General features: G+C 38.9%; 1 protein-coding gene across 5 annotated transcripts in view; it reads left to right on the forward strand.

Moving 5' to 3' along the window:
* The first annotated feature begins 383 nt into the window (after positions 1-383).
* The window catches only part of opa1 (OPA1 mitochondrial dynamin like GTPase), a 124,668-nt gene continuing 100,616 nt past the window's right edge, over positions 384-24,435 (forward strand). The window contains exons 1-7 of one of the 5 annotated variants that reach the window (XM_073041164.1): positions 384-476; positions 9,687-10,004; positions 10,434-10,530; positions 16,369-16,473; positions 17,992-18,045; positions 19,976-20,052; positions 21,778-21,888. In XM_073041164.1, the coding sequence (XP_072897265.1) occupies positions 9,729-10,004; positions 10,434-10,530; positions 16,369-16,473; positions 17,992-18,045; positions 19,976-20,052; positions 21,778-21,888 (720 nt within the window). In that variant the 5' untranslated portion in view covers positions 384-476; positions 9,687-9,728. Of the gene's footprint in view, positions 477-9,686; positions 10,005-10,431; positions 10,531-16,368; positions 16,474-17,991; positions 18,046-19,975; positions 20,053-21,777; positions 21,889-24,435 lie in introns of those variants that run through there. The other 4 variants (XM_073041166.1, XM_073041165.1, XM_073041168.1 and 1 more) reach the window with 4 other exon arrangements.

Raw genomic sequence — 24,435 nt, forward strand, 5'->3', positions numbered from 1 at the left:
CTGAAAATAATACAGGTTGAAGGTATTGCGTATGAAAATTCTGTTGAAGTTCACTGAAATCAATCCTTAAGGCACGATGATGGAAACAGAAGGGAAGCTAAAGTCATAAAATGTTCCTTTTATTGATTTTTTTCCATGAAGGAACTTCACACACTCAATACCTGTTAATACAAGTAGTCGCATTTCTCTTCCACGATATTCGCTCTACCTACTTTATGTTACTTACCCTCATTTAGAAATTATTTTATGAGATTTTGTAACGTAACTGAAAATTGCACACAAATCTTTGTGTGTTCTACAGGAAACAAGACCACTTCAGTTGCAGATTGCTCTCTGCAGAAAGAACTTGTGCATCAGGGGAACCAGCTGTTCCGGGCGAGGTTTGCTAGCCGGAGTTTGCACCATTGCGGAAGCGTCTGTTTGGTCCTTGTGAATGAGGCTCCGGGTAGATTGTAGATCGCTTGGTGGCCCTGCAGGTAAGAAGCGGCAGTAGCTGGGTGGGTAAGGAAATGGTACGGGCAAATTTCCGATCGCATCCCTAACATTAAAGGACGATACTTCATGCTGAACTGTTAAATGGAAAGCTCGGGCCGGCCGCTTTCCCGGGAGATACCGGGGCTGCCGCTTAAGGACAAGTCAGGCCCAAGCCTCAGCTGGTCGGTAGTGCCACCACCTACTGCCCTTTCACCGGTCCAGTGTAATTCATCCACTGAACTATCACCCTCATCGAATAATGCCGAGGCGCCCTCCTCCGCCCTGCATCCATTCCTCTTTGTGCCTCATCAGAGGTGTCGGCACCAACCCTACCCTTGCCTAACGCCCCATATCTGCGGGTGTAAATGTCTGGCGGATGCCCTTAATCGGCCAACTGTCCTTCCAGTCTCCTGATTCTGCCACTTCCAATAAAGCACAGTGGTTTATTTGGTTAATAATGGCTTGAAATAACCGTTAAGGTTTAATAGATTCTAGCCACGAAGACGTCCTCCAAATTATGTCAAAACCATTTATATATTTCAGACCAATCTAATCTTTTCCTTTGGTTAATTTCCCGCAACTTTTTTTGTTTTTGTTTAATTCCACATCTTGTAATTACATTTTTTTCTGGTAAAAAATTGTCTCCGATAACGCTGTCGGTTTCTACTGCAATATTTTTATATTTTCGGTACTTGAAAAATATCTTTAGCTGTTGTTTGATGACAACCCACTCCGTTTTGTTTAAAACATCTATTAGAGGGTTCTTTTCCCATATCATATATTGGTAATTAGAGATGTGATAGCATTCTTCAGTGAGGAAAGGGATCTTCTAGTGCAGGGGTTCCAAACTTTCTTATGCCATATACCAGTGCCATTAAACAAGATTGGGAATCTCTATTCTAGTGTCTTGTCAGATGGAAACCTTCACAATCCAGCAGCCTGTCAATTCAAAGTAGAGTAATGTGGTGGCTTTTGTGTCAGATATTGGTGAACATGCTGATGCATCGTAGTTTGGGTGAGAGCATTGGTGATTGGGAATTTCATAGGCTACTTCTGTGCCCCAGTTCACGTTCCATTTATTGTCAGTGAGCCGTACACATGTATACTGCCAACAGAAACAATGTTCCTCCAGACAAAGGTGTAGAACACACCCGCCCGCCAATGTTCCCTCTAAGGTGTGTGTGTGTGTGTGTGTGTGTGTGTGTGTGTGTGTGTGTGTGTGTGTGTGTGTGTGTGTGTGTGTGTGTGTGTGTGTGTGTGTGTGTGTGTGTGTGTGTGTGTGTGTGTGTGTGTGTGTGTGTACACATCGTTTGCTACTAGCACATGAAGGAATTTAAACTGCACAGAAAAGGTTGTCACCCTCTAATTCATTGGCATGTTAGGAATATTTCCTGATTGGACACAATCACGTTTCCTTTTCCAGTTTCTGGTGCAGATGATGTTGACAACATAGAGTTTGCGATGATTTGTCTGCAGATTTTACAATTGCCTTATACGGTTTTTACTGAAGAAGTTATTGATTCACTATGTCAAATTCCAAAGAAGCAAAGGCCGTGAAATGCAAAAGAACTGCTGTTCTTTTAAAGCGGAATGGCTTAATGAAACAGTAGAAACTGCTACATTGAAAGCCCATGAGGTCAGGAATGTGCAGCTACAAGAAATATTTATGTACAATACAGAAACTGGTGTTACCTGCATGTATTGTCGCTAAGCAAAAGTTGCTGGAAAATTTGCAAGTGGGAAGAAGTGGAGTGATATTTGAAAACTTGAGTTTTTGAAGGATTTTTTAGCAAGCAAATCACATATGAATGGTGTGCAGAAGCTCCTTCAATGCCTACTATGTATGTCTTATGAGAGTGCAGATGAATGAGAGCGAAAATGATCAAACCCAGAGGAGACCAAAGTTATTGACAGTGTTTTGCTAGCTGTTAAAATGTATACCTCTACGTATAAAATTCACTGTGCACATGTTATCTCTGGGCAAAATATTGCACAGCACAAGATTATTGCGCACACTGGTCATTACAAATTAGAGGGAATATTGCTGATAAAGTAATTTATCACAAATAAATCAACACTTTTTTGTTATTTTGTTAATTCATTTGCCCACCCAACCATTAATACTTTGAAATGACTTGGAAATTCATTCTGCATCCTCAATACACTGCCTAGTGCTTTCGTCACAATCCAAGCATGTCAAGAAGAAGTCAAGAGCTGTAGGTACTCTCCAGAACCCCAGAAGAGAAAGCATTTCACTCACAATAATTCTTGTCAAATTTTAGCGTTGGCTTTCTGTAGCTGAATTGTTTTATAAATCATCTTTCCATTCTCCCTTTAATTGAAGAGGTTTTACTTCCTTAATTAAACAGCCGTGTGGCATTATGTCATTTGAAAACTGCAAGACTCATTGGGAATGAGTCACTGCTTGAGTCTGTATAAAGAAGGGTGTAAATGGAGTGGCCATTGTTGGAGTGGGGCAGTGTTAGAGTAGTCTGTCTTTGGCTCAAAGAGGTTAGGCAAGAACAGGCTTGGACAAGCACAATCATAGGCTCCAAGTAAACATATCGCAAGTTTTTTTTTCTGTTAGTGATGCTGAAAATGTGTCTAGAGTTAGTGGTATGTTCATTATGTGAGATATGGGAACTTTAGGAGACCTCTAGTCTCCTTGATAATTGCATCTGCACGAAGTGCACTGGACTGCAACTCCTTAGAGGCTGTATTAAGGAACTGGAGCTGCAACTAGATGATGGGAGAATGAGGATGTGATAGATAGGGGCTACAGAGAGGTGGTACCCCTAAGTTGCACAAGGCAGCTACCTGGGTGACTGTCAGGAGAGGGAAAGGGAATAGGCAGCCAGTGTGGAAGACCGCTGTGACTGTTCCTCTCAACAGTAAGTATACCTACTGCTTTGGATGCTGTCTAGTGGGGGATCGACCTACCTGGGAGAAATCACAGTGAACAGATCTCTGGCACTGAGTCTGGATCTGTGGCTCAGAAGTGAAGGGAGGAGATAGTGATAGGGGTTTGTTAGTCTGGTTATTGTGTTGAGATTCTAAATTTGAGAAGGGTCAATTTTGATGGTATCAGAAAGGATCTGGCAATTCGGGATTGGGACAGGTTGTTTTCTGGCAAATGGGAGGACTTCAAAAGTGAAGTTTTGAGAATACAGTGTTTGTTTATTCCTGTCGGAATAGAAGGCTAGGATAACAGGTTTAGGAAACTGGTTTTTGAAAAATATTGAGGCCCTAGTTAAGAAAAAGGAGGAGGTACAGGCAAGCAGGAACAATTGCGGTCCTTGAGGCATTTAAGAGAACACTTACGGAAATCAAGAGGGCTAAAAGAAGGCATGAGGTTGCTCACACAGACAAGGTGAAGGATAATCTTAAGGTCTTCTACAGACATATAAAGAGCAAAAGGATAGCAAGGGACAAAATTGGTCCTCTGGAAGATCAGAGTAATAATCAATGCATAGAGCCAAAAGAAATAGGGATATTTTAACTTGATTTCATGCATCTGTATTTGCTTAGGACACAGATACAGAGTCTATAGATATGAGGAAATGTAGCTATGAGATCATGGACTCTATACAGATTACAGAGGAGGATGTGTTTGCTGTCTGAGGCAAATTAGGATGGCAGAAGTCCCCTGGGCCTGACAAGACGTTTCCTTTGACAGTGTGGGAGGAAATGCGGAAACTGGAGGGCCCTTAGCCATGGTGAGGCAACAGAGGATTGGAGGATAGCTAATGTTGTTCCATTGTGTAAGAAAGCTATTGGAAGGTATTCTAAGGGACTGGATATATAAGTATTTGGATAGACAGAGACTGATTAGGGATAGTCAACATGACTTTGTGTGTAGTAAGTCTTGTCAAACCAACTCTAGCCAATCTTAACAGATTTTCATAGGAGTTACCTGGCCAAGGCAGTGGATATTATCTATGTGGCCTTTGACAAGGCCTTGTGTGGGAGGTTGGTCAAGAAGTTTCTGTCACTCGGCATTCAAGATGAGTTAGTAAACTAGATTAGACATTGGCTTTATGGAAGAAGCCAGAAAGTGGTTGTAGATGGCTGCCTTTCTGACTGGAGGCCTATGACTAGCAGTGTGCTGGGTCTGTTGTTGTTTGTCATCTATACCAGTGATCTGGGTGATAATGTGGTAAACTGGTTCAGCAGTTTGTGGTTGACTCCAAGATTTGGGGGTGTAGTAGTCAGTAAGGAAGACTATTAAAGTTTGCAGTGGGATCTGGACCTTTGGAAAAATAAGTTGAAAATGCCAGATGGATTAATGCAAACAAGTATGATGTGTTGCACTTTAGGAGGACGAAGCAGTGTAGGTCTTAGGTAGTGAGTGGTAGAGCACTGAGGAGTGTGGTAGAACAGAGGGATCTGGGATTACAGATCTATAATTCCTTGAAATTGGTGGCACAGGTAAATAGCTCATAAACAAAGCTTTTGGGATATTGGCCTTCAGAAATCAAGGTATTGAGTACAGAAGTTGGGGTGTTACGTTGAAATTTTATAAGACAATGTTGAGGCCTAATTAGGACTTTTGTGTGTAGTTTTGTTCATTTACCTTTAGTAAGGATGTAAAGGTTGAAAGAGTACAGAGAAAGTGTGCTACTGGGATTTGAGGACCTGAGTTACCAGGAAAGTTTGAATAGGTTAAGACTTTATTCCCTAGAACATAGAAAATTGAGAAGAGATTTGACAGTGATATACAAAATTATGAGGGGTATAGATGGGTAATTGCAAACAGACTTTTTTCGGCTGAGGTTGGGTGAGACTACAACCAGAGGTCATGGTTTAAGGGGAACATGAGGAAGAAATTATTCATTCAATGTGGTAAGAGTGTGCAAGGAGCTGTCAGCACAAGTGGCAGATGCAGGGTCGATTTTAACATATGAGAGAAATTTAGATAGGTATGTAGGTGAGAGGGTTTTGTAAGGCTATGGTCCGGGCGTGGGTCGATGGGACTAGGGAGATTAACGGTTCAGTACAGACTAGATGAGCCAAAGGGCCTGTTTTTGTGCTGTCGTGTTTTATGTCTATATGACATTATCTGCCTTGCTAAAGTCCAGGCGTATGATAATAAAAACAAAGAACATCAATGTATCATTTTACTCTGGCTTAAATCTAAAGCTGCATTTGTTTTTGTTAATTATCATTTATTCAGTCATGTTAACTTACTGGAGACCACATCTGTGAAGCATTGCTATTCTAATTTATGATGTAATAGAATTTGGAACCTTCAAGACTTGCATCACAAAGTTTGACCTCTAAGTCATCAACATGGCTGCATTAAATTGGGCAGCTATACTTTAATACCTTTGAATACAAATCCACTGTTCCTTATAGGAAGTATGACAGTTGTTTTAAAATGCTAAAAGTGATCAATTTGCATCTTGGCTACACTTTCAAATAAAATTGGAAATGCTGTCTTGCGCCCCAGATCAGATAAATTTGCCATTGTTCTAGATACAGGGAGGGTGAGTGTTCAACAATGGTTTAGTGTAACTCTCTTATTCATTACCAGATTTCCACTGATGAAAGTGTTTATGTACTTTTGTCATTGGGCTGTGTGAATTTGCTTGACTTAAACTAACATAAGAAAGGATGTTATGGTTTATTATTGCACACTTGAGGAAATAATGACTGTAAAAGGGCAACAACCACTTTTTATGCTTTTGCATTCATTTTAACCCTGGGAAGTATCAATGTCAATAGGGAACAGCGGTTCAATTACAGAAAAGTGCAACATTTCAGTAAATGACAAGACGTGTAGCAAGCATTTTGTTTTAAAATTAATTCAGGTATCACATACAAATTGGTGACTGATTTCTAAATTGTAGATGTCCAAAGGGACTATCACTGGAAACTAACATGACTGTCTTAATTTGCTCAATTTGCTGATTTTGGGGATATTACAGCATCTGTCTTGCTGGATTTGGCGTGAACTGCTAAAGCTATGGCACAGTGAACTGGGCAGTTGAGTATATCTGCTCATCCCTCTTTAACAATTGGACTGAGACATTTTAAAAAAAAGAATGCTGGAGCTGAGTAAGAAGTTTGATTTGGGGTAGTTGAATTTATGATTAAGTTAGTTATATAAAGGGAAATAGAGTTAAGAAAATCAGTGGATTCATCAGGAGATAGAAAGAGACTAAGAAAAGTTAGTCAAAATTATATATAATATTCTAGGCAATTTCCAGTGCTTAGTAATTGAAGTAATGGCATTTTACACAATGTAATTGTCAACTTCTTGTTGATGCAATAGTTTATTTTCAAAAGCACATGATTTGTAAAGTTCAAAATTTGATCCTGTCAATGCTTTGAATTGTGTAATAGTCTCCTTATTTTTTTTTCAATTGGGCAGATCAGATAGCAACAATGAGCTATTCACGTTTAACTAATCTTGAAAGTGCAGAACCATGAGCTTTAAGCAGGCAATGTTCCGTTATCTATTCAACTTCAAAATAAATTCACTACTTCAGCCATCTGATTATTCAATCCATTCAAAAAGTCAATTTTACAAACAAAGAAATCAGAAGTTTCAGTGTTTTGTGAAACCCAGGGAATTACTTTAAGGTAAAGCTAACACTCCCCCCCCCCCCCCCCCCCACTGTCAATTCCTGTTGTTAACCTGTCAATCTTCAATCTCTCAGGGACTTGTACTCATATTATTTGTTGACTGTAGATGCTGGGTCTTAACTATATTTGCTGTGTGTGACTGTACGTACTGTGGTTTGCTCCTTGGCCGCAGAGGAAAGATGTTTTGTTTAGGGGTGTGTGTGGTTGAATAACCATATACAGGTTTCTCCCGCTATCCGAAGGTAGAGTGTTCCTATGAAATGGTTCATAAGCCGGAATGTCGTAAAGTGAAGAAGCAATTGCCATTTATTTATATGGAGAAAATTTGTGAGTGTTCACAGACCCAAAAAATAACCTACCGAATCATGCCAAGTATCACATAAAACCTAAAATAACAGTAACATATAGTAAAAGCAGGAATGATCTGATAAATACACAGCCTATATAAAGTAGGAATGCTTTTCTTCTATCATTGCAGCACTGTCCACTGTAGCGAAAATCTCATGCAAGCGCTCTCGGCAGCACTCGCGGCAAAAACACTCTGTGCAAGCGCTCTCGGTAGAAGCGCACTTTCTAGTAACTTTTAAGCTATGAAGCTGCCAAATCATACCAAGTAACACATAAAAATACACAGCCAATATAAAGTAGAAATAATGTATGTACAGCCTTACCATCAAGCTGAAGGTCTACCGAGCAGTGGTTCTCACCACCCTCCTCTATGCCAGCGAGACCTGGACTGTCTACAGCAGACACTCTAAACAGCTCAACCACTTCCACTTGAGCTGCCTCTGCAGACTTCTCCACATACGATGGCAGGACAAAGTCCCAGACACCGAGGTCTTGGAGCGGGCGAGCACCCACAACGTCTACACCCTCCTACAGAAAGCCCAAGCCAGATAGGCTGGCCATGTCGTCAGGATGTCTGACAGTCGACTACCAAAGCAGCTGCTGTATGGAGAGCTGAGCCAGGGCAAGCGCTCAGTTGGAGGGCAGAAGAAACGTTTCAAAGACTGCCTCAAAATGTCCCTCAAAGACCTCAACATCAATCCAGTAGCTGGGAATCGCTTGCTCTGGACCGCCCAACCTGGTGGAGCAGGACCACTAAAGGAGCGTATGCAGCAGAAATCAGACGCACCGCAGAGGCTCAGAGGAAACGCGCTGTGCACAAGGCTCGAGCTACCTCCACTTCCACTGCAGCACCTACCCTCATGTGTCCCACATGTGGGCGAGCTTTCAGGGCCCGGATTGGCCTCACCATTCACCTCCGGACCCACAGTCACAAACCCTCCACCTGACAGAAGTCGTGGTCGTCTTCGACTCCGAAGGACGAACAACAACAACAAAACACAGTGTACACTGTACAGTGAGCACACTGATGATGGTGTGTTAGGCTGAGTGGTCGGAGGTTGGGGTGGTGGGAAGTAGAGGAGACTGGGGTGTCATCTCATCGTTATCTGTTTCCATCAGGGCAGGCAGGTAACCTTCTTCTATGTCTGCCTGCCTCGATGTCAAAGGTTGAGGTTCATCGTCTGCTGTGGCTGATGTGGAAGGCTTTAAAAATGACAATATACATGACTGCTTAGCCTCGCGCATTTTTCTATTATACAGTTCTTTGTAAGCACTCAAGCCATCCTACAAATATGCCCTAAACGTACATACTCTTTCAAAATTAAAGTTATACGTTTCTGCAGTCATTGCAGTGTTGTCATTTGCAGTGAAAATCTCACGCAGTTGCTTCACGTTCAGTTCCTGGATGACTTCACTTTCGGGCCGTTTGCTACTGCGTTCGATTTCAGTTGTTATCCTTCCCTCTTCATCTGTCAGTTCTTGGTCATGGGATGCCAAAACCTCTTCAACATCATCTTCGTCAACTTCCACAAACCCAGCCTCCTTAGCCAAACTCAATATGTCCTTCCTTCATTCACCACGATTGAAACGCTTAATTATGTCTAGTTTTACGCGAAGTGTAACATCCTTACGCGCTCTTTTAGACTTTTCCGATACTGTACCTTAGAACTCATCTTGCTAATGGATGCACAAAATAAATTGACATAAAGCACAGATGCTCACAGGCATGTAATTAAGCAAAGCCAGCTAGAATGCAGTTCCAGGGGAGGAGCTTAGCTACTCGGCGCGCGCGCTGCCTTTTTTCATAACAGTGAAAGCACCTTCTGTTAGCAAAAACATGTAACTAATATAGGTCTTTCATAACAGTGAGGTGTTGTAAAGCGAACATTCGAAAAACGGGGGACACCTGTACTTGAACTTGAATTTGTTAGAAAATAACAGAAGAAAAAAGTAAGATTTTTTAAAATTTCTGCTCAAAAATAAGATGAACTTGAAATGGAAAGAAGCATTGCTGCCATTAATATTTAAATCCCACTGAGTTACAGAATGAACATTTATGAGTTCTTGTCATATCCTGTATATAGGATTCTCCTTAAGTTTTCAGTTCTTTTTTTTCTTGGAGCATCTTTTCATTTACTCTCAATCAATATCCTTTCCCATCTCTTAGACTTGACCACCAATTAATCTGGGGAAGTTCTTAACATTTTCACGGTATAAACTCAACATTGAACTCAATATATTTACATGGTACTAATACTTACTTTTCTCTCTTCCAGGCTTAGCTTGCTGGCAAGCACTGAAGCAATATTGGTTGGAAAATGAAGTTCCCTGTACGGAAACTCTGCTTACTGTCCAGAGCTGTACGCCACCTGAATGCCCCTCAAGTTCATTTGCGCAGGCTACACTGGAACTCTAAAGTTCAGTCGTATTCCACTTTCAACAGACTTTCTTTAAAGGGATCAAGGCCAGTCCCCTTGAAAATTGGATACTATCCCTATCGAAATTTCATTCTAGCCAGACTAGCAACACGACTGCTGAAGATTCGCTACCTTGTGTTAGGATCAGCAGTTGGAGGTGGTTACACAGCAAAAAAGGTATGTCAGAAGCATTTTAATTGATTAATTCGGTTAAAATTGGAACGGACTAGTGGTATTTTTATAATCAGGAGGAGACTTTGAGACTCTGGTGGCTATTGTTTCTAAGAGTTCTAAATGTATGACAGAACATCGAAAGTAAAATTTCATTCACATTTTGCATCTAAATTCTTGGAATTATTATTTCTATTGACTGCTTTTATTGATATTGGTGTTTTGGTGCTAGATCAAGCTAACTTCAGTAGTTCTATTTTTTGTAATGATTAAATTTTGTAGGCTATTTTGAGCATTGTATTTTGATAATCAAAACCAAAAGCACCAGTAACAGAGTTCTCAAGAATTCTAAAGCATGAAATAATATAACTGGCTTGATGGACGTATGTTCTTATGTTCCATGTAAAACACTTTAAATTTGATTGTTTTTCTCAGACGTATGATCAATGGAAGGATATGATGCCAGATCTAACAGAATACAAGTGGATAATTCCAGATTTTGTCTGGAAACTCGATGAAAATATTGACTTTGGTGAGCTGTTTTTAAATTCACAAGTACCAGAACCACGATGTTACATTTCAAAATGCTATTCATGCAATGGTGTAGTCATTGTTATTACTGTGTCATAATTACTAATATCACTGTTTTTGCTTTTCCCTTTGTGGTTAAAATAACATAATTTGATGGTAGCAATAGTGCATTGCCTAAGCATTCCTTATTAAACAGGTGGCTAACTTAATAGCTTTAAACTTTCCATTGTTGTTTCCTATGATCAACCGAACTATCTTGCCACATTAATATTTCCTGGGTTTTGCTTATTAGGTCAAAAAAATCCAAGTTTTGTACACTGGAAATGGTAAAACTTTTTATCCAGTATTGAGGCTTTTAGCAAACTGCACAAATTAATTTAATTAACATTTTGTGCTTGTATTTAATAAAGGAACTCATTTTAGTTTCCACAGATAGAACTGTTCGCTGCTATCCCAATAATAAGCCCTGGATCACTAGTCACATCAAAGGCCTCCTAAACCAGAAGAAGAGGGCCTTTAAAGATGGTGATCGGTTGGAGCTTAAGAGTTCAGAAGGAACTCAGAGTACAGATAAGGGGGGCAAAGGAGCAGTATAGGAGGAAGCTAGAACAAAAGCTGCAGAAAAAAAGCATGAAGGAGGTGTGGGATGGGATGAAGATCATCACCGGATACGGTGCAAAGCGGGGGGCAAACATAAGTGGAGATGTGGAGAAAGCGAACCAGCTGAACAACTTCTTCAACAGGTTCGACAGCTCAATCTCATCCTCACCGCAGAAATCCACACCAGGCTTACTTCCCTCACAGGAAAATAGCCACTCACAGGAGACCTTGCCCACGCCCAGGATTACGGCTGCACAGGTGGAAGGTCAACTGAGGAAGATCTGTACCAGCAAGGCGGCTGGACCGGATGGAGTTTCCCCACGATTACTGAGGGCCTGTGCGACGGAGCTGGGAGAACCACTACAGCGCATCTTCAACATGAGCCTGGAGCAGAGAAGAGTACCCAGACAGTGGAAAACATCCTGTATTGTCCCGGTACTGAAGAAACCACAACCAAAGGAGTTGAATGACTTCAGACCTGTTGCCTTGACGTCGCACGTGATGAAGACCATGGAGCGGCTGATAATACAGAATCTGAGGCCACAAACCAGGCACGCCCAGGATCCTCTTCAGTTTACGTATAAGGAGAAGGTGGGAGTGGAGGATGCTATCACGTATTTGCTGCACAAATCACTCTCTCACCTAGATGGGGTCAGTTGTGCTGTGAGGATTACATTCCTTGACTTCTCTAGTGCCTTTAACACCATCCAGCCCAAGATCTTAAGGCACAAACTAACGGAGATGGGAGTAGAATCTCACATGGTGGATTGGATAGTGGACTACTTGACAGATAGACCTCAGTATGTGCGGTTGGGAGACTGTAGGTCTGACACGGTGGTCAGCAGCACAGGAGCGCCGCAGGGAACCGTACTCTCTCCGGTCCTGTTCACCCTGTACACATCAGACTTCCAATATAACTCGGAGTCCTGCCATGTGCAGAAGTTCGCTGATGACACGGCCATAGTGGGGTGTGTCAAGAATGGACAGGAGGAGGAGTATAGGAAACTGATACAGGACTTTGTGATATGGTGCAACTCAAACTACCTGCGTCTCAATATCACCAAGACCAAGGAGATGGTGGTGGACTTTAGGAGATCTAGGCCTCATATGGAGCCAGTGATCATTAATGGAGAATGTGTGGAGCAGGTTAAGACCTACAAGTATCTGGGAGTACAGTTAGACGAGAAGCTAGACTGGACTGCCAACACAGATGCCTTGTGCAGGAAGGCACAGAGTCGAAAGTACTTCCTTAGAAGGTTGGCGTCATTCAATATCTGTAGTGAGATGCTGAAGATGTTCTATAGGTCAGTTGTGGAGAGCGCCCTCTTCTTTGTGGTGGCGTGTTGGGGAGGAAGCATTAAGAAGAGGGACGCCTCACGTCTTAATAAGCTGGTAAGGAAGGCGGGCTCTGTCGTGGGCAAAGTACTGGAGAGTTTAACATCGGTAGCTGAGCGAAGGGCGCTGAGTAGGCTACGGTCAATTATGGAAAACTCTGAACATCCTCTACATAGCACCATCCAGAGACAGAGAAGCAGTTTCAGCGACAGGTTACTATCGATGCAATGCTCCTCAGACAGGATGAAGAGGTCAATACTCCCCAATGCCATTAGGCTTTACAATTCAACCGCCAGGACTTAAGAACTTTTTAAAAGCTATTATTAATGCTTTTTGAGATAGTGATTTAGATGCATATCATATTTTTTACTGAGTTAAGTATTGTATGTAATTAGTTTTGCTACAACAAGTGTATGGGACATTGGAAAAAAAGTTGAATTTCCCCATGGGGATGAATAAAGTATCTATCTATCTATCTATCTAGTTTCAGAGTGATTGTGTAGTAACCAGAAGTCTTTGTCAAAAATTACACACTTCCTCAATATGGTTTGCTGTATCAATAAATGGCTGTTTTTCTAATTTAGAATGAGTATAATTGGAGGTCACAACCTACGGATAAAAGGTTGGTCAGGTAGATTAAAATGAGCCATTTACTCACAGGTGTAGAAGCACAGAAAAACAGTTACATTCTCCACTGTCTAGAATGATAGTGACGGACTATCTCCATACTATAGTCTTGCTCTCTTACCATAGTTCCTTATGCCCTTTGTAGCTAGAACACTATCAACTTATTAAGTACTGTTTTTCACTGACTTGGTCTCCACGGCCCCTGGTAGAATGCTCCCTCGGTTCACTGTTTCTGAACAAAGAAATTTCTCCTTAACTGGCACTTCAATATCTTAACATGTATCCTGAAATTCAGGTTACCCAGCAAGGAAAGATCTTGTCCATCCATCAAGACCATTTAGGCCTGTGAGAGTTTTGTTTATTTCAATATGATCTCTATTCTTCTAAATTGGTAAATTAGTTTATCATTGCCACATGTGCCAAGGTACAATGATAGACTTTATTTTGCATGCCATCCAGACAGATCATTTAATCACATCAATGCACTGAGGTACTACAAAGGCAAACAATAACAGAATACAAAATCAAGTGTTATAATTACAGAAAAAGTGCAGTGTAGGCAGTCAAAAAAGTGCAAGGCCATAACAAGGTAGATTGTGACGTCAAGAGGAAGTCTTATTGCACTAGGGGATCATTTTATAGCCTTGTAACAGTAGGATCGAAGCTGCTGGGTGGTACGTATTTTTAGTCTTTTATTTGTGTGTGGTCTGGTGAGTCCAATCTCAGTTTAAACAATTGTTCTTCCATCAAAGGGATCAGTCTGGTAAATCTTAATTACATTATCATCATGGCAAATATTCATTTGTAAGTAAATTGACAGAATGATACAGAACATTCCAGTTGTGCTCTCACTAAGACTTTCTCCCACATACTCTCAAAATCTCTTGAAATGAATGAAACATATAATTTGCTTTGTTAGCTGCCAACTATATCCATATGGTTGCTTTCAGTGATAATTGTACATCAATATTTCCTAGTCTGTTACCACTAATTACGCTTGGTTCTGGTTTTCCTACCAAAATGGACAACTTCCCTATTGCACATTAACCATATATCTTCCTAATATGTTTAAATCTCTTTGTATTCTCCTTAATACTATTCTAATAATGATATATTCAGTATTGAATATTACATTCAGTTCACTCATCCAAGTCATTGATTGTACCCTGCTATATCTCACAAGTCATCACCTACCATTTATTTCTGATGTTTTCTGTCCATTGACCAGTTTTCAATTCAAGCCAATACATTATTGCGAATCACAAAAGCTTAAATTTTGCATGCTAACCTCTTGTACTTTATCAAAGGCCTTTTGAAAGTCCAAATACAATGCATCCTCTGGTTCTCTCTGATCTATCTCTCTCATCTATTCTGTCAATTCCATGTGGTGAGGCGGGTGGGTGGGAAATCTCCAAAAGACTTTGAAACATGATACTCTTTAATAAGTCAATATTGATAACTTTTTAAGTGCCATGTTACAGGCTGGGTTATGAAAGCACAACTTGTGGATATCTGCACATATGAAAATGTTCCCATAATATTATTAAAATGATAAGTTAAACATATCTGCATACTCCTACAAACTCTATCTCAGTATTTTCCCCTCACTTTTTGTACTACTTATTTAAGTTTCTTCTTTTATATATACTTATTGTTTTTATTATGTATTGCAATGTTCTGCCACAAATCAATGAATTTTGTGATAGATGTCAGTAATATTAAATCTGATTCTGATTCTCATTATTAATAATGGCCACCTCTTGTATACTTTCATCAGGCCTAGGGATTCATCAGCTTTCAGTTATGTCTATTTCCCTAGTACTACAAATATATCTTTATTATATTAATTTCTTTCCATTTCTCCTTTACATTAGAGAAGTTATTTGTGTCCTTTTTGGTCAAGCTAGAACCATAATATTTATTTAATTGGTCTGCTATTTTCTGCTCCATTATAAAATCTCTGTTTCTGACAGGGATCTACATTAGTAAGTGAGATAGATTAGTCTTCACCTTGCTTTTTATTTCTAAATACTTTCAGAAGCTTTCACAGTACTTTTTAACCTTTCTAATTTTGTATTCTAATTTTCATTTCTTATTCAGTTATTTGGATCGTTATTGCATAATTCTGAACTGCTCTCAGTCCTCATACTTTTTCTAGCAACCTCATATGACTCCTCTTGAATCTAACACTGTCCTTTTGGGCATGGATTGATCACTCTTTTTTGTTATTGCAGCAGTAAGAAAAAACTGATCAAGTTTCTTGCATTTGATGCTCATGTTAGACATGCTGTCCATTGTAATGCTTTTCAATGAAGTTTCCAGTGTGTTGTGAATCTTAAGAAATTTCCTTCCTGAGGTGTTCTGACCCCTCAGGCAACAAATATCACTAGATCTTTAAGCTCTGAAATAAAATCATGCATGATCTAGATTTGGGTATTTTGTTTTTGCTTTGTTTTTAGCCGATTAGACTACTGTTATGCACTCTTTTCATGATTGCCTAAGAAAAATATAAATTGGCTTCAGCTTGTTCAAACTGCCGCAGCAAGAATCTTAACCAATAAAAAAGAAAAATCTGAGCTCATTTCACTGGATTTGGCATCATTACACTGGTCGCTTGTCTTCTTTAGGATCAATTTAAGAATACTCTTAATTGTATATAAGGCTTTGAATAATCTGGCTCCTCCATATATTTTGGAGTGTCTATCCCCTTACATCTCTAATCGTAATCTTAGATACGTGAATACTGGTTTGCTTAGTGTTCCAAGAGCCAAGCATAATAAGAACTGGTAATGTGGCCTTTTGCTTGTGCACCATCTGGAATACTCTCTAATAACTGAGATGGGTCAGCTAATATCGTGGAATGTTTCAAAACACTTCTAAAGACTTTTTTAATTTGACTTATTAGTAGGATTTCTTAATGCATGTTGATGTTGATTATATTATATAATCTGGCATACTTAATTTCATTTTATTCTATATAATGTTTGTTTTTACTTATTTTTAATTTTGTCTCATATTTTATGGCTGTATTTATTTATTGTCACGATCTATGTAAAGGATTTTGAGCCTGCATCTTTATGTATGAAATGTGTTCTATAAGTTATAGTAAATTTATGTAGAAATTCAGCCGCGATCTTACTAAATGTGCTAACAGGCTTGAAGGGCTGTGTAGTCTGCTTCTCAAATTTTAATTTTTAACTGATAAATGTAGGTCTGGAAAAAAAGTGAATGTAAATTTAAAGTATCGACATTGATGTATTTTTAACTATCTTTTCAGAAAAGATTAGGAAAATCTTTGATGATGTAGAACTTGCCAAGCTATTACCGGATTTTGATAAAGTTGGAGAAAGCCTGGATCATCTCAAAAGCCTCCTAGTGTCAGGTTTGTATATCAGTTGTGAAATGGGAGCCACATGTAGAAGTGTTGAATATCATGTCAGTTGTACTATCTGGTTAGTAGTTTTGGCTGTAATTGTACTTTTTGCCTTAAACATTTGTGTAGAGATTGGATCTAAGTCTTCAGTTTAAAATTGCCACTTGGTTCCTTCATCATTAACAGATCATTTGTCTGATTATATATTTTCACTGGCAGGATATCCAATTATCTTTCCTTGCTTCTTCAATTGATATTACATTTTCCTCAGATGTAATTGCAATGATTCTTTTAAAGATATCAACCAAATCCTAGAAGGCACAGTTGATGGCACAGTCAATCTGTATTTTATGGTTTCTCATCTCTCCTAACTGAATTCATTTTGTTACCTAATGCTGTCTCCACAACCCCTTCACTTTCAATGGTTTGGTTTCTCACATTTTCACCTGAGGCAACTACCAAATATCAGCTATATTTTCAAAGACCTCTGAGGTTAACCAGTATGACCTTGCATGGTAGATCTCGGGAAACCTCACCCAGCCCGGACACGGAAAGAATTGACAGATTGATAGCTCTTTCTCGATTTTGTGGGTGGTGGTGCATGGCCATTCTTAGTTGGTGGAGCGATTTATCTTTAATGAGTAATGTTTTGTGATTGGGTATTCTCCAATTGTTAAATTGCTATCCATGCATTAGATTTTACTGATTCTGACTACATTGCGAACAGTATATATCCATTGCACTCTCAATCTTTGTTGGTTAGTCTTCAATCTTAAAATCTACTGTACGTAGCCAAACTTCCTGTTGATTATTTTCTGACGACCATAACATTAGTTTTCTTTTACTTAAGAAATTAGTGCACAAGCCTCTATCCTTTCCCCTTATTTCTTATAAATAAAGATGTCTCTAATTTCCTGAGTCAATTTCCTTTTGGTTCTGCATTCTGTTCTTTCCAGAGCACATTTCAGCTTTTTCACTAGTCCTTGCCCAGCAAGCTAGATCTGATGATAAAGTTTGCAATAACAATTGTGAATAGTTATTGTAACTTATCATAATACTGTTTGGTAAATCTATTTCTATTAAATACATCATTGTAAAACATTCTTCCATTTGTATTGTGGATCTGCCGTGTTATGTACCAGAAACACTTGGTGTTCGAGTATTTTTAAGCTATTGAACATTCTTCTGATAGATGCTTATTGATCATTATCTTCATTCATTACCTATCATCTTGGATATTTTTGATGGCTACTGCTAAAAACAATATAGATGTATATATAATGAATCCAGTATAACCACATGAAGAAGAATAGATTGAACTCAAAGAAAGTGAGTGGAAAATTCTTTGCACACCTTTTTTATAAAATGACTAAAAAGTAGTCTATACAATGTAGCATTTAAAGTATGATTATTAAGTTATTTTACTGTCAAATTTAGGAGTTGTGTTTTTAGTCAAGGTGTGCATTGGGGCAGAAATTTTAAAGGTTTGGTTTATGTCTGTGTTTACATTTTGCTGACTTTTTACAGGTGAAAGTTTGTATAATGAAGTCAAAGGAGTCTCTGATCTGCTTCTGTTGTTAGGTGTGTAAATCCCTTTTGTTGTCATTTAACCTGTCATCTTAGTTTAAAAATAACCCTGATATCATTTACCTTAATTGGAATACCATGCATTGAAGGCTATTTGGCGATTAAAACTGATTACTAAAAGTTTCATTTGTTAATACTGGCACTGATAAAAGTTTCCCTTTGGGTAGTTATAGGTCATAATTTGGCACGTATTACAGTTAAAAATCACTTTTGGATCTTTACACATTAAGTTGTGAAATTTAGCCTTTATCTTCTCCATGAAGCGCCATCAGAGGGGAAAGAAAACATGTAAAATTCTATTAATTAATGAGGTTTTGCTGCACTTAACAACAGTTATTCTATTGTTTCCTTCCTATAAGAGATGTGTTTTTCAAACAGTGTGTGCTATAAAACCTTAACATGAACATTACTTCTAAACTGGCTACAAGTTTAATGACTCAGATATTTACCTCCTTTGACTTCAACAAAAAATAATGGAATGTTTTATTTGGCATTAAGCATAGTAATTTATTCATATTAAGCTCATTCATGATCCAATTGCCATCTGCTTTTACAGCGTAAAATATTTACTCCTTGTTTTGGTATTGGCATGTAGGTTTGTTTCAGAAAGAAAAACTAGAATATAAACAGAGCAGAGAGGGATTAACCAGGTGAATAAGGGCAGTATCTGTGCATAAACCTTTACTCAAAAATATGTAGTAAAGACACCAAATTATTAATATGATTAAACACCGTTATGTTTATAATAGGGGCCTATATATAGATAAATTATTGTCTTGCACGGAATTCCATTTTGTAATTAAAAAATTGCCTGCCTGTGTTATTCACAAATCTGATGAGGGTAATTGCCCAATTTACTTATTTTTGCATTAGTACATTGATGGAAAGGACCATGGACTAATCAAGTGTGCATGAGCAGTAGATAAAGGTATTTGATCACAAAAGTTCAATTTGGGTTCCATTCATCTCCAGGAATCATTACAGCCTAGGACTAGTTATGGATAAGAAAGCTGAATTTCAGAGGTGAGTCATCAAGGTTCCCCAGGAGAATTCCAGTCAACTGGGAATTGGAAAGAAACTAGCTGCTCTTTGTACATCGAAATATAATTGTAACTGCTGTAAGCTAGCTGTCTCAGATTTATAAAGTATTTCCTCAGACCACTGTTCCTTGCGCTGCAGTTTTAAGTTGCTTCATCAATGGCCTTTCCATCATCACGTCCAGAAGTGTGGATATTTGCAGCACTTAGTTCTATTTCCAAATCTTCTGCAGTAAGCGGATGCCTGCAGTGAGACCTAGAATATCTTCAAGCTTCAGCTTTAAGTACTAAGTAATATTCATGCCACTTAAATGCCACCTTACCCAGGTACAAGATAAAGACCAACTCTTCTAGAGAGTCTAACCACCTTCATTGACATTCTCATTACTAAAACCCCTCATTAGCAATATCTAAGAGATCAGCAATGGCCTGTAATTTAACCGAATTCACCACTTAAATACTGTGGCAGCTAGAATTAGTCAGCAGCAGTGTATTCTGTGATGTGTGGTCTCAAGTTAGGACTGTAATAGAATATGTACAGCTTGTTTGTTTGAGTACAGCTATATCAAAATGAAAGGAGTCTGCTTCATTGGTACTCAGCTACCTATGTGAAACATTCACTTACTCCACCACCTAGTGCACAGTGATGGCACACACTGCACAGAAGCTAGTAAGTGGCAAGCGCACAGATGCCACTCTCAATCATTTCTTCAACACCATCTCCAAAACCATCAAAGTTCCTGGAGAAACAAAGATGTGAAAACACCAAAGCTTGCAAATTCTATCAAAGACACTAACAAATTCCTGAATAAGCAAATTCCAGATTTGCTTTCAACATTCTAAAAGGTTTTTTGGAAACTAAATTAGTTCATTTTTTTGACTTCCAGATTCTACAGAAAATTCTGCTGCTATGAAAGCATCTGATTCTCAAGGGTTCGACAGTAATGGGAAGCAATACAAAAAGGCAAGTTTGGAATAAATTAGTTCATTGAAGCTTATGTTTTGATTGTATTAAATAATGAAGGATTGATTGAAACAAATTGAAAATTATTGCTGCTTCAAATTGACAATTTTAAAATTTTATTACATTTGTCAAACATGTGTTGGTAATAGAGCTCTTACTTAACCTGAATTGCTTTATCTGTTTCTGTGAAGTATTTCTGTTTTAGGTATATGGGGAATTTTTCTGAGGATGGGGAAGATTGTTTCACCAACAGTATACTGTATGAAGAAATATTGTAATTCTGTAAATTGATTTTACTCCTTTACTTTTGCCACATAGACACCCAGCTCACACAATGAAATTAAGAAATAAACTATTTAGATACTAAATTGAAATACATTCCTGATTGGGATGTGGATATTTTTGTGCAATGATTGAAGGATAATGGTGTTCAGCTACATTTTCCTGTGCTAAACGTATCTTCATCTATTTTGATGACAATTAATAAGTCTAAGGTGGTCCACTTATGCTGATAAAAGACCAGAATAAGATATAGGAGCAGAATTATGTCATTTGGCCTATTGTGTCTGCTCTGCTGTTCCATCATGGCTGATTTATTATCCCTCTCAGCCCCATTCTCGTGTCTTCCTTCTGTAACCTTTGATGCCCTGACTAATAAAGAACCTATCAACCTCTGCTTTAATATATTCAATGACTTGGCCTCCAGAGCCATCCGTGGCAATGAATTCCATAGATTCGCCACCCTCTGGCTAACAAAATTCCTCCTCATCTCTGTTCCAAATAGATGTCCCACTATTCTGAGGTTGTGCCCTCTGGTCCTAGACTCATCCATGATAGGAAGCATCCAGTCCACACCCACACTGTCTAGACAATTCAATATGTGATAGGCTTGAATGAGATTCCCCCCTCATTCTTCTAAACTGCAGTGAGTACAGGCCAAGAGCCATCCAATGCTCCTCATTAACCCTTACATTTCCAGTATCATTCCCCTGAGCCTTCTCTGGACCCTCTCAATGCCAGCACAAAAAGGCAGCAGGGTGCTTAGCAATCTCCAAATTCATGTCTGGAAAATGCAACTTGGAGTACTGGAAATCAGGTTGGATTGGGAAATTGTGAGAATAGTATTGAAAACAAAATGAGAATGGTATTGGGAGGTGAGAAGATTGAGAGCTACAAGAACTGAATATGCAAAATGAGGGACACTCCTGGAGACAAAAGCCATTAAATGTATGGTATAATGTAATGGTGAATTCTCATTAGAAAATTTTATATGTGCTCTCAGAATTATTGATTTATTGTATGTTTATTTGAAAGAGAATTTTGCAAGATGTTAGAAAACAATGTAGCTACTGTTTTTTATGTTTGCTACAATTTGCTCTGCAGTCATAATGACATCTGTAGAAGTGATGGTGTAATCCACGATCATTGATGTTTTTATTATACAGATGTTGTTTAAATTTTGCATCATTTAAGGTCTGGGATACTTTGGATAACATGACTTCCAGCGACTTATTCTGTTTTAACTTGTGCCTATATTATAGACAGGTTTTGCTGAACTCATTTGCTCTTTATTCGTGGTACCAAATGTAGCAGTCCTCTATTCATTAAGCAGTGCATACTTTCCTAGTCGTTTTATGTGTTCATTTGTCTTTTATGTTGTGTTATATGTTTTTTTTAATTTTCCTCCCTGATTACTTCCTTTTGCTCATTGAAAACTCATGGCAGGGTGTGCTTGGGGAACTGATTCTAATCCAGCAGCAAATCCAGGAGCATGAAGAAGCTGCACGCAGGGTCGCCGAACAGTTAAACTCTGGCTCCTCCCAACAGAAACGAAAGGTGATAGATTGAACTATCCTTTCAGATAACCCAGACATGGTTGCTTGGCACTGGTTTTGTTCAAGAGTGTTGTACATATTTGAATTGCTCATTGTGCTACACATTAAAGGAAATACTATGATTGCTTATTCAAAGTTGAAACATTTACACACATTGGAAATGAGTTGTGAATATATGCAAACAATTCTAACTATTTTGGATGTTCAAGAATTGTATGCATAAAATTTATCATCAATATCACTTATTATATGTACTCGATTATTCTTCCTGGATAAGTCCCTTTTTGATTGACATGATGTTGAATGTGTGGATGAAGTTCATCTATTAGATTTGAAATGGCACAGAAGTTGCAACTGATATAAACAATGACAAGTTAATGATTTTTTGGATAATATATTTTAATGCTTCATGGTGTTTTATGTACAGGCCATTTATCTTTGGGACAAAACTGGGAGAAAATTATTTCTAATCATAGTTTAGGTTTCTTTAACGAGTAACTTGTCTTCCTTTCTAAAGGCTCTCCATTTGTTAAATTAGCTTGCATTTATAGAAACTAAAATAAATAGAAGAGTATTCCAGTAAGGATTAAAAGCTGTTGCATAGGTGGAGAGTGTAGCACATGAGCTGCTCCATCTTGACCAGCTGGATGGAATATCTATTTCTGTAGATTCTCAGAAATTCGACTACCATGTATCTTAAATCTTTTACATAGAAACGTAGAAAGCCTACAGCACAATACAGGCCTTTCGGCCCACACAGTTGTGCTGAACATATCCCTACCTTAGAAGTTACTAGGGTTACCCATAGCCCTCTATTTTTCTAAGCTCCATGAACCTATCCAGGAGTCTCTTAAAAGACCTTATCATATCCACCTCCACCACCATTGCTGGCAGCCCATTCCATGCACTCACCACTCTCTGCGTAAAAAAAACTTACCCCTGACATCCCTTCTGTACCTACTCCGAAGCACCTTAAACCTGTGCCCTCTTGTGGCAGCCATTTCAGCCTTGGGAAAACGCCTCTGACTATCCACACAATCAATGTCTCTCATCATCTTATACACCTCTATCAGGTCACCATTATCTTTTAGATAATATTTACAATCTTGTGTGTACACTTATAGATGACTTACATAATTAAGTAGTGAAAGTTTGTCTTGTAAAATAGGGATATTGACTACAGCAATAAGAGACCATATGTTGTCATAGTAGCTTTGAGAGATATTTTAACATGTGTGGGTTTGTGCAGAGTGATGGGACAAGGAGATTAATATAACTTCCTATTCCTGTTGTTGCTGAATTCTTTAAAAGCAGTTTAAAGTATCTGAAAGTCTTAGGTTAGTGTGTAGGGAGGTGAAAATTAATTTCTAGTAGTACATAGATTTCTTTAAAGGTGTATATGTTGTGCACAGACTAGTAACTGGACTAGTTTCTTATTCTCTCCTAATCTACAGTTTCAGTAGGCATTGATATAAATATGCATGTGTTGTGCCTATTGAATAATTTATAAATGATTACTATCAGTACAATTCCCAGCAGAATGTTAATTATTACTTTTGTACTTAGAATTTCAGTGTCTTGTGTTTTATCATTTCCTTTTATTGTCATATTCTTACATCATTTTGTAAAGAATAATTTGTGTACTTAGTGATAATACTATTCAAGCTTAATATGAAATTGAAATGAAGAGGTCCTAAACTTCAATTTTCAATTTATTCTTCAGCTTGAATAGTATTAACACAAAGCATACACATTACACATACAGGTAGTCCCCGAGTTACAAACGTCCGACTTACGTACAACTCGTACTTATGAACTGAGGAAGGAGAACGCTGTCCGCCATTTTAAGTTGGATCGCGGTGGCGTCCGCCATTTTAAATCGTTGCCATTGACACTGTGTTGAGTGTGTAACTTTGTATTTGGCTTAAATTTTTCTTAGCAAGATTCACCCTGACCTCCCCCACCCCCACCCCCCCCCCCCCCCCCCGCCCCATTCAGGTCGGCTGGTGGCGCAGTGAGATCAGCACCGGGCTGGAGAATCCCAAGTTCGATCCAGTGACAGACCGCTCCCATGCCGGGTTGATGTCGATCCAGTGACTCCTGTACCATCCGTGTTGGGTTGATGTCGAACTCGCAACTCGACCTTGTAAAAAAAACTGCCACCTCCAGTTTAAATTTCCATGTGGAATATTGTGGAGGATCAAATACCTAAACCCAGCACAGCCCCCACTTGTCCCATTTAACCTGTCTCAGTGCGGTGGAGTTTAGGACCCGGGGAATTCAGTGCGGTGGTCCTTAGGACCCAGCGGACCTCGGGAGCCGGCGCAGCTCAGGACTCGCCACCCGCAGTTTTTCTGTTCCGTTGATGAGAAGCTATCGCAATTGAAAATAAAGTGGAAACAATAAAGCATTTGGAAAGAGGTGAAATGTCATCGGTCATTGGAAAAGCGTTAGGCTACAGTCGGTCAACAATCGGAACAATTTTAAAGGATAAAGTGAGAATAATGGAGCATATGAAAGGCCCTGCCCTGATTAAAGCAATGCAGCG

Source organism: Hemitrygon akajei, chromosome 3, assembly GCF_048418815.1.
Source record: "Hemitrygon akajei chromosome 3, sHemAka1.3, whole genome shotgun sequence".
Taxonomy (NCBI): Eukaryota; Metazoa; Chordata; class Chondrichthyes; order Myliobatiformes; family Dasyatidae; genus Hemitrygon; species Hemitrygon akajei.